Raw genomic sequence first — 14581 nt, 5'->3', positions numbered from 1 at the left:
AGGTAACATTTTGTCGTTATTCTGTGACTTTATGTCGTTTGGTTATTTGTCGGATTGCTTTTTGAGATGTCACCATTTTTAATTAATAATAATTAATTGATAATAATAACAGATATAAACATATTTAAACAACTGTGATTCTTGAATTTCAGCTATATTTAAGATAGTTTCTGTAGACAATATAATAAACATTATGAACTAAACTAAACTTAACGTCTTATAAAATAAATGTGGTCGAAACCTCGAAGGATTTACCGGTTATCACAAAATATTATATACTGTTACAGCCTTATAAAATATTGTTTAAGTGTTAACCTGTATAATATCTTTAACTGTGGTTATAGTCATCATGTAAAGAGAATAAGGTGATAACACTGCTTGTCGAGGGGCAATATAAGCAAAAAATGGCATCCATTTCGGATTTTCGACACAGTTTCATGGTAATAAAATCCATCGGGACTCGGTAGCTCGACATGCTTCGAAAGCCAACTTTTATATTAATATCGTAAGTTCGTAATAAATAAATAAGAAATATTATATTTAAAATGGAAAATAACTATGCCTATGGATATTTAATATTTATTGGTTATTTTACTTTGTTATTCAAATTGGATCGTCAGATCTTTTTAATGGTCTATGAAATATATAATTTAATATATAATAAGTTGAAAGTTAAAAATTATAACAATATTAAAAAATAAAAATCGTTATTAAGGTAAAAATGTCTTATTATTGTCTGTGTATTGTATATAAAACTTAAAACTATATGTACTTGGATAGGTACTTTTTTAGGTATATTTGAAATTAACATCGACACCACTGATCGTATGTTATTTCTTAATGCTATGTTTCTGCACTTCGTTGCCTATCATTGGCGTAAACAGGAATTTTCATTGTAAGGAGATATAATAAACCCCAAAAAACTACCTAAATTTAGTAAAAAAAATTACCTATTTGATTTTTTTATATTATCATTGGTTTACCTAATGTATTAAGTATACGTAAAAAAAGTCATGGGGGGTCCATCCACCATATCCGCCTCCGTGTCTACGCCCATTTTGTCCATAATATAAAATGGATCCATATTAAATTTGGCTGGGTGACAAAGATTCCCATTTTCACATTTATTTATATAGATTTTAAGATAGATATTTAGGTAGTGCCACGGACTTATGTACAGAACTATAAACTATACTAAAGAAAAATAATGAAATAAATTTATTATTAATTAATATTATCATGTAAACGACATAAACAACTATTGTTAAATTAAAATTATATCCCAATCATTATTATAAGAACACGAAAATTAAGCAAAACATTAAAGGAATATTATAATAAATAAAAATTAGTTAGGTTACATAACATTTTACGTTTTTATAAAAATACAGAACTTGTTATTTTACTTGTGTAAATTGTAAATTATTTATAAATTATACGATTGAGTATTGTTTTCAATTATACCCTTAAATAAGTTAAGAATATAAAGTTATTACCTACATTATATTAATAAATAATAATATATACATATTTTTTACATAATTTACCTTAAAATGTTTTTTTTTATGTATACAATTAAACAAAGTTTTAAACGTACCTATAACCATTTTTCAATATGTATTTATTTTTAAATCATTTTAAACTACAAATATTATTTTATTTGTAGTATACTTGAATCTACTCTATAAGATATATTTTTCATAGGTATTAAATAAAATATGTACAAATTAAATGTTTAGGTACACTAAAATCAAATCATTCGTAATATAATGTATATTTTTTTTTTTTTTGGATGTGCACTCCATTAAAAACCCACGAGCCACTTGTAGATGGAACTTGTATTAATAATTTGAAAAACAAAATTATAGGCTTACAAATCATTAAATGTCATGAGAGGTGCGCGCGAGGCCCTTAAAATTGTGGAGCTTTGGGCAGTTGTCTCTTTCACCGTCGTTGAGCATATTGCATATTATGAATTATGAAATTTAAAGAAGTCACATTTGAAAAATTTAAAAGTGTAAGAGGACGCTACACCAGTAAGTATTGTCTATTCCGTCTATAACAAAATAAATGTAAAACATAGAAAAAACTATTTTGCGTGGGAAAACACTGAGAAGGCTACAGTTATAACTATAAGAAACGACATTTTCACTACATAAAAAAGAGAAACGTTGGCTAAGAAATATCATTTTTATTTTTTTGACATCTCATGTACCTACAAAAAAAGATCTTATTATTTGAAAATCACGTATTTTCAAACTTGAATAACTTTTTTTGTTGTTTCCTTTTTTTTATGTGGTGAAAATTTCATTCTTGGTTATTTTCTTTGACTGTAACCTAAGACGACGAAAAAAAAACATCAAAAAACCGACCACCAACTAGATTCAAATATTCAACAACTAGGGGCGACAAAAAAAAAAATAACCAGATTTAAGACTAACTTGGCAACACTGAGTATTGCCTTCTTGTTCTTTAACAGATTTGCTATGTTTTACATTTGTAAGACGAAGACAACACATGTGGTCCATGGGTTTTGAGTATTGTTAATTGTACCATTGTGGAATATAGGTAGTCTAATCTAATCGTACATCAACTACAGTAAGGGTTACGAAAACGTGCGGATGATCACCGTGCGCCCAGTGGCCTTTTCTCATTGGTGGCTCATTGGTGGTTGGTAAACTGTTTCGCGCCAAATGCACAATTTTATAATTGTACAGTGCCTGTCGTGTCTGCTCTGGGCGCGTCACCAGTGATAGATCAAATGTTGAAGCCCACTGGTTTTTAAAAAATCGACACACGGCGCGCTGCGGTTAGGTTACGTTTTCTTAACCCGTACTGTAAGCGGCGCTACCTGGCGGGACCCATGTGTTATCACAAGTGGATCCAAAGCAAAATTCATGAACCAATTAGATCGCTCATAAATCGAACATATTTTATCACATGCGCGCGGTTCCGATATTCTCTTAAATAAGTAGTTTGATTCTTTGGTACAATTTAATCAAAATAAATTGTGGCGCAATGATCAAAGCCTTAATTTTCGTAGGTATTCAATGGGTGTATGACGAAATAATTTTTATACTGGTGACTATAAGTTGTAAACACTAATTTTTTTTATTGCGGAAAAAGTATAAAGATACAATGTTTAACCATTTTTTTTAGTTTATCATTAATAAAATCAATACGGTAAATACAGTCATACAGATCCAAGAAGTGTTCACTCCCATCTCTACTCTAAAATATCGGCAAAGCACTAAAAAGCTAATAAGTAATAACAATCATATAATATGATATACGTAATACATGATTGTATATATATGCTATTAAAATTAATTAATTTAATAACTGTGATCAGGGGCGGACTCACGGGAAGGTCATGGGGTTTGACCCCCCCATTGACCATATTTTTTTAGATTCTGAACGAAGTGACTTGGAAATGGTTTCCGATGGCAAAGAGAATATCCTTGGTTCATTAAAGAGGTCAAAAGTAAACATTTTCCAAAAGTTTTCAAAAAAATCGAGAAAAACAAAAAAAAAGTGACGGGAAAACTGGAATTTTTACACAAAACTAGTTTTCAAAAAAATCGATTTTCATATGGTTGTAACCATAAGCGTGCGCAGGTCTTCTTGGCAGGGGAGGCAATACCTTAGCTAAGGAGGTCCAGATTCCAAACCCCCCCCCCGGTTTGTAGGTATAAATGTATAATATAAGATATCGGTGAAACGGAAAATCTCGCGGGGGAGGCAGCCGCCTCCACTGCTCCCCTGCCTCACCCGTGCGCACGCTTATGGTTGTAACTCAAAAACTTATCATAGTAAATACTTGAAATTTTCACCAAATCTTTATATTAGTGTCATCTAAATACAGTAAAATTTTCAAAATATTTTGAACTTTTTTGAACTATTTAAAAACAATTGAAATTTTCGATTTTTCTGAGACTTTTTTAAGTGTTGATAAAAAAATTTTGGGCGTTCAAAAAAACTTAAAAATTTAATACAAGGTTCCTTATGAGTTTTTCTTATTGTAGTTAAAAAAACAAATCAAAAATTGTTGGTCATAATTTTTTTTTTATAAGCGTTTATAGTTAAAAATTTTATGAAATATGTCAAATTCGCGAACATTTGCAAAATTAAAAACCGAGATGAGCCTTTTTCGAAATTTTTCTAAAAATAGGATGTTTATTTCATCACAATAGAAAACGTATATGGTCCCTTTTCACTCATAAAATATCGGTCTATACTCTATATGTGTAAATGAAAAAAATGCGGAAAAATTTATTTTGGTAAACATTCGAGATGGGCCTTTTTCGAAATTCCCGATTCAACTAATATTTAATTATACGCTAAGCATTAAGATTACGAGGGGGACAGAGCTCCCCACTTTAGTATTTTAGTAAATTTTAAAATCCCCCATTGAAAAGTCCTGACAACGCCACTGACTGCGATATACCTATTCGAAAAATTTTTTTTTCAATCTAAGTACCTAATACAGTATTACTTATATTAAAATAAATTACTATAACTGTAACATAAATATAGGCCTGACAAATCGTTAATGCGTATTTGGTGAGTGATGACCTACCAATGACGAGGTACATTTGACACCTATTATTATATATAGGTATATAGTAGAGCGAATTTCCCGATATTTTTTACTTTAAAACGAATTTATTAAAACTTTTTTTTTTTTGGAACTTTTAAATAAAGTCAAGGTCCATAGGTATTTGAAAATTTGGTTTTTTATAATATTTAAGGAATTGTGTCTTGTAATGATATCAAATTCTTTAAAGATTCTATCAGCGGAGCAATTTTACGATGTTTTTGTTAATTATTTTTATATCTTGAGGATGGTTCCTAATATTAAATTAACCTATTGCAACTTACTCAATTACTCAACCTCTTTTTTAAAATATTTTCAGTAGACTCTTAAGGTCTCTTATAAAACCCACTATTTACAAAAAGGTTACAATTTTGTTCCGTATTTTAGTGTAACAGTATAGTTCAATATTTACTTGAACCATTTATCACAGAATAGATTAAATTTAATCCATTCTGTGATTTTATTTTTTATATTATTGGTATAATGTATAATATATATAATATACATAAAAAAAGGTCATGGGGGGGATCAATCTTCTATATCCGCCCTCGAGTCTACGCCCATGTATTGTCCATATAAAATGAATCCGTATTGTATTAAATTTGGTAGCGTGACAAAAATTTCCATTTTCACATTTATGTACTTATAGAGTTTAAGATAGATATGTAGTGCCGTTGACTTATGTAGGTACAAAACTATAAACTATATGGTAAACAAAAATATTTTTGAATATTCTCTTATTGGAACATTATATTCACCTACAGTCAACACACGTGGCACGTCGATAAATTAACACATTAGCTAAGAATTTTCAAAATCGATTGAGTATATCCAGAGATTACTTATCCTATACAAACTCAAAAAAATTTTACTTCATTATAATAGGTATAAGTATAATTATTGCAGCTTGCAGGGATGAAATCGGTAATGGCGTTCTGTATATAGTTAAGGCGCGACTACGGGAAATATATACAGACTAATTTTCATATTAGTCATATTAGGTTTCATACTTTTATATTAGGTTTTCATAGCTCTTTTATATTATAAGTTATACCAATTACTATTTATAGGTAGTTGAACTAGTCAGTAGACAGGTACAGATGTAAGGGTTGCGGCAAATAAATCGATGTTGCTGTTACTTTATTGGACAGGGTGTTGGGAGTACTCGGGACCAACAGTATATTCACTATATACTATTTCGATCAATATAGCAAAATTTGAAGAAGAAAGACGACGACCCAAGTTAGCCGATCGTATGATTCCGAGGCTGTGGGTGGTGGGGTGAATGGGTGACTACCGAAAAAAGGGGGCGTTGTATTTCTACCAGATTAGAGCAAATGGATTATTATTATTATTTTTATTGCATTTTTAAGAATAAAATTGTAAAACAATGATTTCTTTTTATTGCCAAATAATGAATAGTATATGTAAGAACTTATTTACATATTATAGGTATATAGTATATACATATACTACAGATTAATTATTTTATCATAATTCATTCATTATTTTAAAGGCTATAGAATTTTTTTATTTCCTTTAAACAGTTAAATGGTTAAATGGTTTTATTCACAGTCGCAATAAAACCATATTTTGAAGTATTTTTTCAACTACTTATGGTAATATTATACTTAAGGTAAAATTTAATGGATTACATTAAATTGTAATTTATAATATCTAATTTGCTATGTTTGGTTATATTGGTCGTTGTCTACTTCGTTATTATATCGTTGATTAATGATTAATGTATTATAATCGAAATTTTGACAAAAGACAATATTATTCGCGTAATGTCGCGCGGGGAAAGTGTAGTTTCATACGACATATTATCCACTGTCTACCATTGCTTAAAGCAAGTAGGCAACATCAATAATGCGCACAGAATGACCCGGGTTGGTGGAACAGGGCACACACTGCGCAGCGTGTTCTTGGTCATACATACTTAAAATCCTATTTGTTCGATTTCCAAATGTATTTTGGTTAATCAACATGGCGTCCCTACTCATTTGTTGTCCGGTGCTCATGGCTGCAACAAGTCGTGTCCCGTTTTAACTTAATATAGATCGATGTTGTTCAGCGTTTTGTTTGAAAAAAAAAATACGTGAGTTCAGATTAATGTTACATTTTTATCGGTTTATTATTTCGTTGCTGTATTATTTGTACTCTTGTGATCTATTTGGGAGGGTAACCGATCAGTGTTTTTAAATAACTAATTCAAAAATGAATTTCTCACGCCGGCATAATTGGACTGCGATTTACATACCTACTTGGATTATTATTTATTATTACGTATTGTAATAGTTATTTTTAAATACAATGTTAAATAATTCTTCGTATTATTCAATAAATTATTTATATCCCAAAACGTGTTTTAAATTTTACGAATGCTTAATGGTAATGACTTGCCGCACAAACTAAATTATGTAATATTATGGTCGACAAATTTAATTAAGAAATCGTTTAGTTCTACAGCTACTTTGGATAACATTGACTTGATGGTCGCCATGTGTCTCATCACTCTCATCACGTTTTTTATTTTAGATTATTGTGTGCTAAATATACCGAATTTGATTTGTGAGTAATACAAAACATCGGAGAATGCCTAAACGAGGAAAAGAACCAAGACCATCTAGTCGTCATTCTAGTGGTCGTTTTTCACCATCATCACAACCACTACGGCAATCTAGAAATGATTATCAAATAGCAGGATCTTCACGTTCAACGTAAATATATTGAAAATACTCATACCTTTTTTATTTAAATTTTTATTATTTTTGCTTCAAGTATAGCTAATTTTACATATTTACTCCTCATATTTAATAACAATATTTCATTAAAATTATAGAATTTATTTTGTACTTATATTTGAATATAGTTATTAGCTTACATTTTTTATCTTCTATTAATTAATATTATAGAATTGATAAAATATTCTAGTTGGAAAATCTTTTGGTTTTAGAGAAAAAATTAATTACCCATAAGAAATATGCTATAACAAAGTTTGTGATTTATTTATTTATTATTTAAAACAAAATCATCAAGTCACACAAATGTTGGCATTATTTTTGCATTTAAAGTAAGAATTTCATTTGAAATTCATAATTGTTTAAGTGTTAACGTAATTAATCAAATATAGACTTGCAACATTGCGTGTTTATATACACAATGTAAATTAATTTAATACTAAACAAAAAAAAATAGTTTTTCATCTAAAAATTTTTTTATTAAAATATCAAAAACCACTTTTTGATTTATTTATAATATTGATATTTTTTTATACATGTGAGTTATTTCTGTATTTATAAATTTATTAATTTGTTTAAAGTTTAAAATAGTTAAAATCAATGGCTAACAATTATTAATATATGGTATGCAGTCATGTAAAGATTTTTTTAAATGTATTCAGAATATGTATTACCTATGTTTACTTAGTATTATTTGTGTTTGAAATATATATGGTCAATTTTATGATTTCAAGAGTATTTGAATATAAATACAAATACTTTTTAAAAGTATTCAATGTACTATAAGTACTTTTTTAATTCAATAATTTGAATACCTATTATAATAATTTTGATATTGAAATATTTGTATGTTGATCATAAAATTATAGATACCTACTTCTTAATAAATATTTAAATTAAATACTTACATAATTACATACATTCTAATACAAAAAATCAAGAATTTCAGATGTCATATGTAAATATGTTATATAGTTATTACTAAATCTGATCAAGTTAAACTTCTATTAGTTAAATTAAATTTTAACTATTTTACTATCTGATAATTTGATAAAATCTTATAAATTTTTAGTAGCAAAATGTATTATACTAAAATACAAAAATATTGGTCATTGTAATACAATAATAAAACAAAAAAATTATTAAATATTCTGGAATTAAATTATGAAGAAAAAGTATTTAAACACTTAAATATGACTGACAGCATGAAGTAGGTTGGGGGCTTAAATTACTTATTCATAATGCTAACATTACATTTTTTTATTTCTGTGATATTTTTGAGACCAAAATTACTTAAATTTTCTTGAGGTAACTGGGTATAAGTTTAGATTACCATCAATACTAACACTTAAACTATTGGACTTGAGGGGGGTGTAACAAGTTAGAAATGCAAACATCAGGAGTACACTACTACTACTACGTTGAAGACCAGAAGAATATTAAAATCTTTGTATGTATAACAATTGATTTATAACCAATGATTCACCCATGAGTACTCTACTTAACCCTGATTGCTTGCACAGCATACTGTTTTATACCTAATAAAATATATTTAAAAAATATGTAAACAATGTTATAATTTTTTATACGCTTTTAATGCTTCTGCTAGTAATGTATCCATCATATCCCGCTGGCAGTTAGGAACAGAGAAAATGGAAGTGCAGTATTACTAGTATACTTGAATATACATATAAAATAGGAAAAATTTCTTGAAGTTATTTTAGTTATTTGTTATATTCAAAAAATATTAATCATAATATAGGTTTGAAACATTTCAATGTAAGTTAAATTATCATTTACAATATTCATTAAAATTATAAAAATATATAGACTAATTTTAAGTTATTTAATACTATTCTCTGGTATGTTGGAATTCGTTCAAGTTATAAGTTAATAATAATTATGTTAATTATTACATAAATTAATTTTTTAGATTTTGAACGAAGTGATGAATGTATTTTTCTTTTGAAAATAAGTTTAACTTGCTACATTTGACATTTCTAATAGTAAATTAATTATAAAATATCCTTAGAAATGGAGGTTGCTTCACTATTGAGAATTATTTTTTATAAGCAATTACGAGTAATTCAATGATGTGATATGATTGAATGTCAAAACCTACTATTTAGCAAAATAACTCCCTGTTTTTTTTTAAAAATTATTGATGTTTAATTCTCAACTAAAAAATATGGTTATCAATTTATTATGAAAATATAACAAAATAATCTATACTTTTTTTAATGAAGAATTTTTCAAACATATTATAATACTTAAAAATATTACTTAATTCTTTATCATAAATGTATTAACATTGATTATTAGGAAATAATGTTATTTACTACTTAATAACCGAGTTAATAACTTAACCATTTACATACATATTATTTGTATCTACTAAATGAATTATGTATCAAAATAACCTAAGTCTGTTTTTGATTGTAAGAATTAAAACTAAAGATAAAATACTATTTCTAAATTAATGTATTTTTTTTTATTTAATACTCACATCCACTTTTTTAATGTTATAATTCTTTAAAATTATTTTCAAAAGTATTAGATTGCTTGAAATTAAAAATATTAATTTTTATAGTATGTATGCTTCAAAACAGAAATTTTATTTTTTATTTTGTATAATATTGTCAGTTTGATATTATCATTGTACTCTAGCACTAAATTATCAAAAGTGTACCGATTTATTGTATGATTATGTTTTTAAAATCTGAGTTGAGTTAAACTAGTTTTTTATTTTTTGAAATTTGTAATTATTATTCTGAAATTTATATTACCTATCATTAAAAAATTAAAATAAAAAAATATTTATTGATAAATATCATATTTTAAATATCTTTGATATAAATATAGGTGTGATTCTACTTCTGGAAGAAGATCACCTCATACCAAAGATAATATCAAAAAATCTAATGGAAACGTACATCCTGGAAATTCTTCTAACAGAATGTTAGTAAATTATTATAACATTAAGGGGTTTTTGTTTACACTAAATTTAATATTGTGTGTCACTTTAGGAGTATAGTGAATAGTCCAATCATATTAACTGATGACGATGATGATGATGACAATGTGTATAAGAATTTAGATACTAATGTGAATTTATTTCGAGAAAATGGAAATAAATTGAAACCTGACACAGGCGAAGGTGCAAGCCTTGTGAAACATTTCGTACCTTCTGCTGATAGGTATGGCTTATATATGATAATATTGTGTGTAAATGAGTGTGTAATATCTTAAATTGTATGTTAAAATCACAAATAAAATATTAGTAAAATAATATTTTATAAAAGCAATACAAATGAATCATGAAATAAGAACCTAAATATGATGTTTAAAAATTTAAATCAAGTATCTAAAAATTATGCAAGCATCATATTTAATATCACCATGGTAATTATTTTAAATTCTAAAAGAAGTGATGAATGTATTGATTTTACAATGATGTGTTTTTTTTTTGTGTCTGTGTACAGCATAACTTGTCAAAATAATGATTGAATTTAAGGAGTGATTTCCAATGGCAAAGGGAATATCCTTGGTGTGTTATAGAGGTCAAAAGTAAAAATTGTCTAGTAATATTCAAGAAAATCGGTTTATGTGCTTGTAATTCATATAAGAATCACTGTAAATAATTGAATTATTCACTAAATGTTTAATTACATTTACAGTTAATTTTTCAAAATATTTTTAGCTTTTTTTGAGACAATTGGAATTTTTGATTTTTCTAAGTATCTTTTTTTGAAGTGTCGATAATTAATTTTGGGCGCCAAAAAAAACTTGATAATTTAATACAAGGTATTTTATAAGTGGTTATATATTTTTGTAGTTAAAAAAATCAGAAATCGTGGGTCACAATTTTTTTTATAATCGTTTAAAGTTCAAATGTTTACGAAATACGTCAAAATTGCAAAAATTTACATGTAATTTTGTAGTTGAAAATTCATAAAAAAATTTTGTATTTATATCTAAGGTTAAAAAATTCAACATTAAGTTTTCCATAAGTTTTCTTTCAAATAGCTGTGGAGGGAACTCGAAGTGTCATAGAAAAATATGTTATGAGCGTTGGAATTTTTAAGTTTTACAAAATCACATAACGATTATGATTTATCCTCAAACAATATTCAATATTTGTTATTATTCAAAAAGTATTAGTTGTGGATACTTGAAAATTTTACTAGTTATTAAGATTAGTATTTTTTTTACATAATTTAATTTTCAAAATATTTCGCTTATTTTTATGGCTATTTATAGGCAATTGAAATATTCATTTTTGTTTGGTTTTTTTTTTTTTAAATATCGATAAAATTGTTTTGGCTAAAACAAATAATTCAAAATTTAATGCAAAGTTGCTCACAACTCACAAGTCATAATAAGTTATTCTTGTATATAGCGATTAAAAAATTGTAAGAATACTTCGGCACAATTTTTTTTATTAGCGTTTGAAGTTCAAATATTGACAAAAGTTCGTGAAAATCACAAATATTTACAAATTATGTTGTAGTTAAGATTTATAAAAATTTTTGTAGAAGTAGCTAAGACTTGAAAATTTAATACAAGATTTTCCATAAATTAAGATGAATAACTATAAAAGAATTTGAATGTTGGCCAATTAAAAAATTTTATCCTTAGTTTTTTAAATTTTATGAATTCCAAAATTCATTTGAAAAATAACAATTTATTATCAAATAATTTAGTAAAAAAATTACTAGTCATAGAAACTTAAAATATACACCAGTTGTTTAAATTGGCATTACCTGTATTTAAATTTAATTTTTGGGTAATTTGTTCTTAACATAAAGTACCTTTTTTTCCACTCACTGAAAAATAGTTCCTAGACTGCTAAATCATCTCCATTTAGAACCGTTTTTCGTATACAATGATACCTATCATTCAAGGCCGTATCTAGGGTGGAAGTATGAACCACATCCCTAAATTTTTTTGTGTAATATTATGTGGTTAAATATGCTATACTGAATTACCTACCTATACAATATTATAATAAAATTAGAATACTATTTTTTAAAACCCCTCCCAAAATTAATTTCCAGTTACAGCCTTGCTATCATTGGATTCAAATTTAATACATTCATTATAGTGACCTACAATTCAGCGAGTTTTACTCACTTGACCACTCTCCTTTTTTATAAATGATTGTTATTTATAAAGATATGTTTTACTTTAATATATTAATCCCATTATTTGAATTTTGAACCATTTTAACATTTAAGTTACTTAAAGGGTTACTGTTATAATCTAAATTTATTCAAATTTGAGTATGTTGATTATGTATATTAATATTTAATTTCCCAACTACCTAATTTTGGTAATTTACATATTGATATGTATTATAATTTATAATAAAATAAATTATAAATATATTAAAATTCGGAAATAATGGAAAATATTAATTCTGTTATATATAAGTATTCATAAGTTATTCAACATTTTGTATAATTCTATAAACAATTTGGAGATACTTACCAGTTACCTATGTAATATCTCAGTTTGTAATAAAAATTAGAGGTTGCATAATAGGGAATTTTTATGATGTCTATTTAATAAGCTTCTTGTTATAACTTCAGATAATTACTTTAGTAGATGCTAAATAATTTAGAACCTTTAACCCATTTATATGTTACTTGCACTTATTATTATTCTTGTGTATGTACTATATTTTAATATCAATATGTCATTAACAATTCTCTCTTAGGTTATCCTGTATTATATTCAAACTATTTTTCATGGATAAGTTTTCACTGGGCCTACTAACTTATAATATAAGCTTTTAATTCATTAACAATTTACCTATTAGTTATATTAATTTTTTTTTTATTATTGAGGATTTTATGAAGTTAAATACTAGTGTTAAAGTTAGTGAAGATGGAGTAGATTTGACGAAATTACATTTTATTTTTTGATAATATTATATTCGATAATTTTAACTTTTAATTTAGATATTAGAAGTATTCTATTACTCATTAAAATATGCAATAACTTTAAAAGTTATTAAAACTATAGAACTTGTGTTATTAAAATGTACCCCATTTGTATTACACATTTTCTAAATTCATTATTTGTAAAAATAATGAAAAAGAAATAATAAATTGTTTACCTATATGTAAGTAATTATAATGAGAACATGTGAAAATTAATATTTAGAATGCAAAACAATTATTTATATTTCATAATTATTGAAAATATTTGTATTACTGGTAGTTTTAGGATTTTATAATGTTAAAAATATCACTTAACTCTTTTTTAATAAAATTTATTTTAATAATTTATGAAAATAATCAATGTTGATTTATTTGTTTGTGTATTCTAATGCTTTTTTAAATCTATCTGTCATTGTATTACATTAAAGTTAGAAGAACAAAATATATTGTGGTGTCTATGATGTGTTAGCACATCATAACACTTAAAGCTCATCTGTTATTACTAACTTATATTAATGTAATTTTTACTAATTACTGCTGTCTTAATATAGGATGATAATTAATTTATTGAATCTTATTTTAATTGGGAATTTAAATTTCTATTAATTATTTTTAATTGTGTGATATTTACACATTCAATTTAAGCATAACCTAATTGATAGAGTTTGTCGTAATTGTTATAAACGGGGATGATGGTTTTTATTTCTTTTTAATTTTTGATAATTTATACTTTTGAAGTGAAAAATAATATTTTAGTGTATAATAATACATTTATATATTATTTATAAGTATCTGTTTGTATATTTATTAATAGGTACCATACGTCACAAAGTGTTGAAAAACCCACATTTAGAGGACCAGAAACTGATGTATTGCATGATCTTGGAAATGACAAATTAAAAACTATTCGAGTTCAAATGATACGAGCTGACATTCAGCAAAATGAATCTTTTCGCAAAACTTATCTAGTTGAAGATCCAATAGCTGGAAATAGATCAAAAGGTAGGTGATATTTATGATAAAAACAGGTATATTTAAATTCCGACAAGTTAATAAACAAATTTAATATCTTAAAGTTTGTACTCTCAAAAAATTACAATAAACCCTTCAAAATCCATCACGAATGAAAAAAATTGATTCTTTAAAAATAATGTTATTATTTTATAATTTAATATATACTACCAATAAAATAATAACTGTATACAGCAAAAAAGAAAAATTTATTTCATTTAAAAAAATTAATTTTCTTGTTTTTATATACAAATTGTATCGTATTGTTTATGCTAAAAATTTGT

The 14581-nt window shown here is 25.9% G+C and overlaps 1 protein-coding gene across 5 annotated transcripts in view; it reads left to right on the top strand.

The window, feature by feature from the left end:
• Positions 1-370: 370 nt before the first annotated feature.
• Positions 371-14581, top strand: part of LOC114125298 (serine/arginine repetitive matrix protein 1-like) — a 34598-nt gene continuing 20387 nt past the window's right edge. For 2 of the 5 annotated variants that reach the window (XM_027988893.2, XM_027988891.2), the window contains exons 1-5: positions 6523-6698; positions 7139-7320; positions 10204-10299; positions 10368-10538; positions 14101-14288. In XM_027988893.2, coding sequence (XP_027844694.1) covers positions 7196-7320; positions 10204-10299; positions 10368-10538; positions 14101-14288 — 580 coding nt within the window. In that variant the 5' untranslated portion in view covers positions 6523-6698; positions 7139-7195. Of the gene's footprint in view, positions 506-1868; positions 2037-6510; positions 6699-7138; positions 7321-10203; positions 10300-10367; positions 10539-14100; positions 14289-14581 lie in introns of those variants that run through there. The other 3 variants (XM_027988892.2, XM_050204600.1, XM_027988894.2) reach the window with 3 other exon arrangements.

This window comes from Aphis gossypii, chromosome 3, assembly GCF_020184175.1.
Source record: "Aphis gossypii isolate Hap1 chromosome 3, ASM2018417v2, whole genome shotgun sequence".
NCBI lineage: Eukaryota > Metazoa > Arthropoda > Insecta > Hemiptera > Aphididae > Aphis > Aphis gossypii.
Note: the sequence above shows the minus strand (reverse complement) of the source record. Positions and strands in the feature narration are given on the sequence as shown.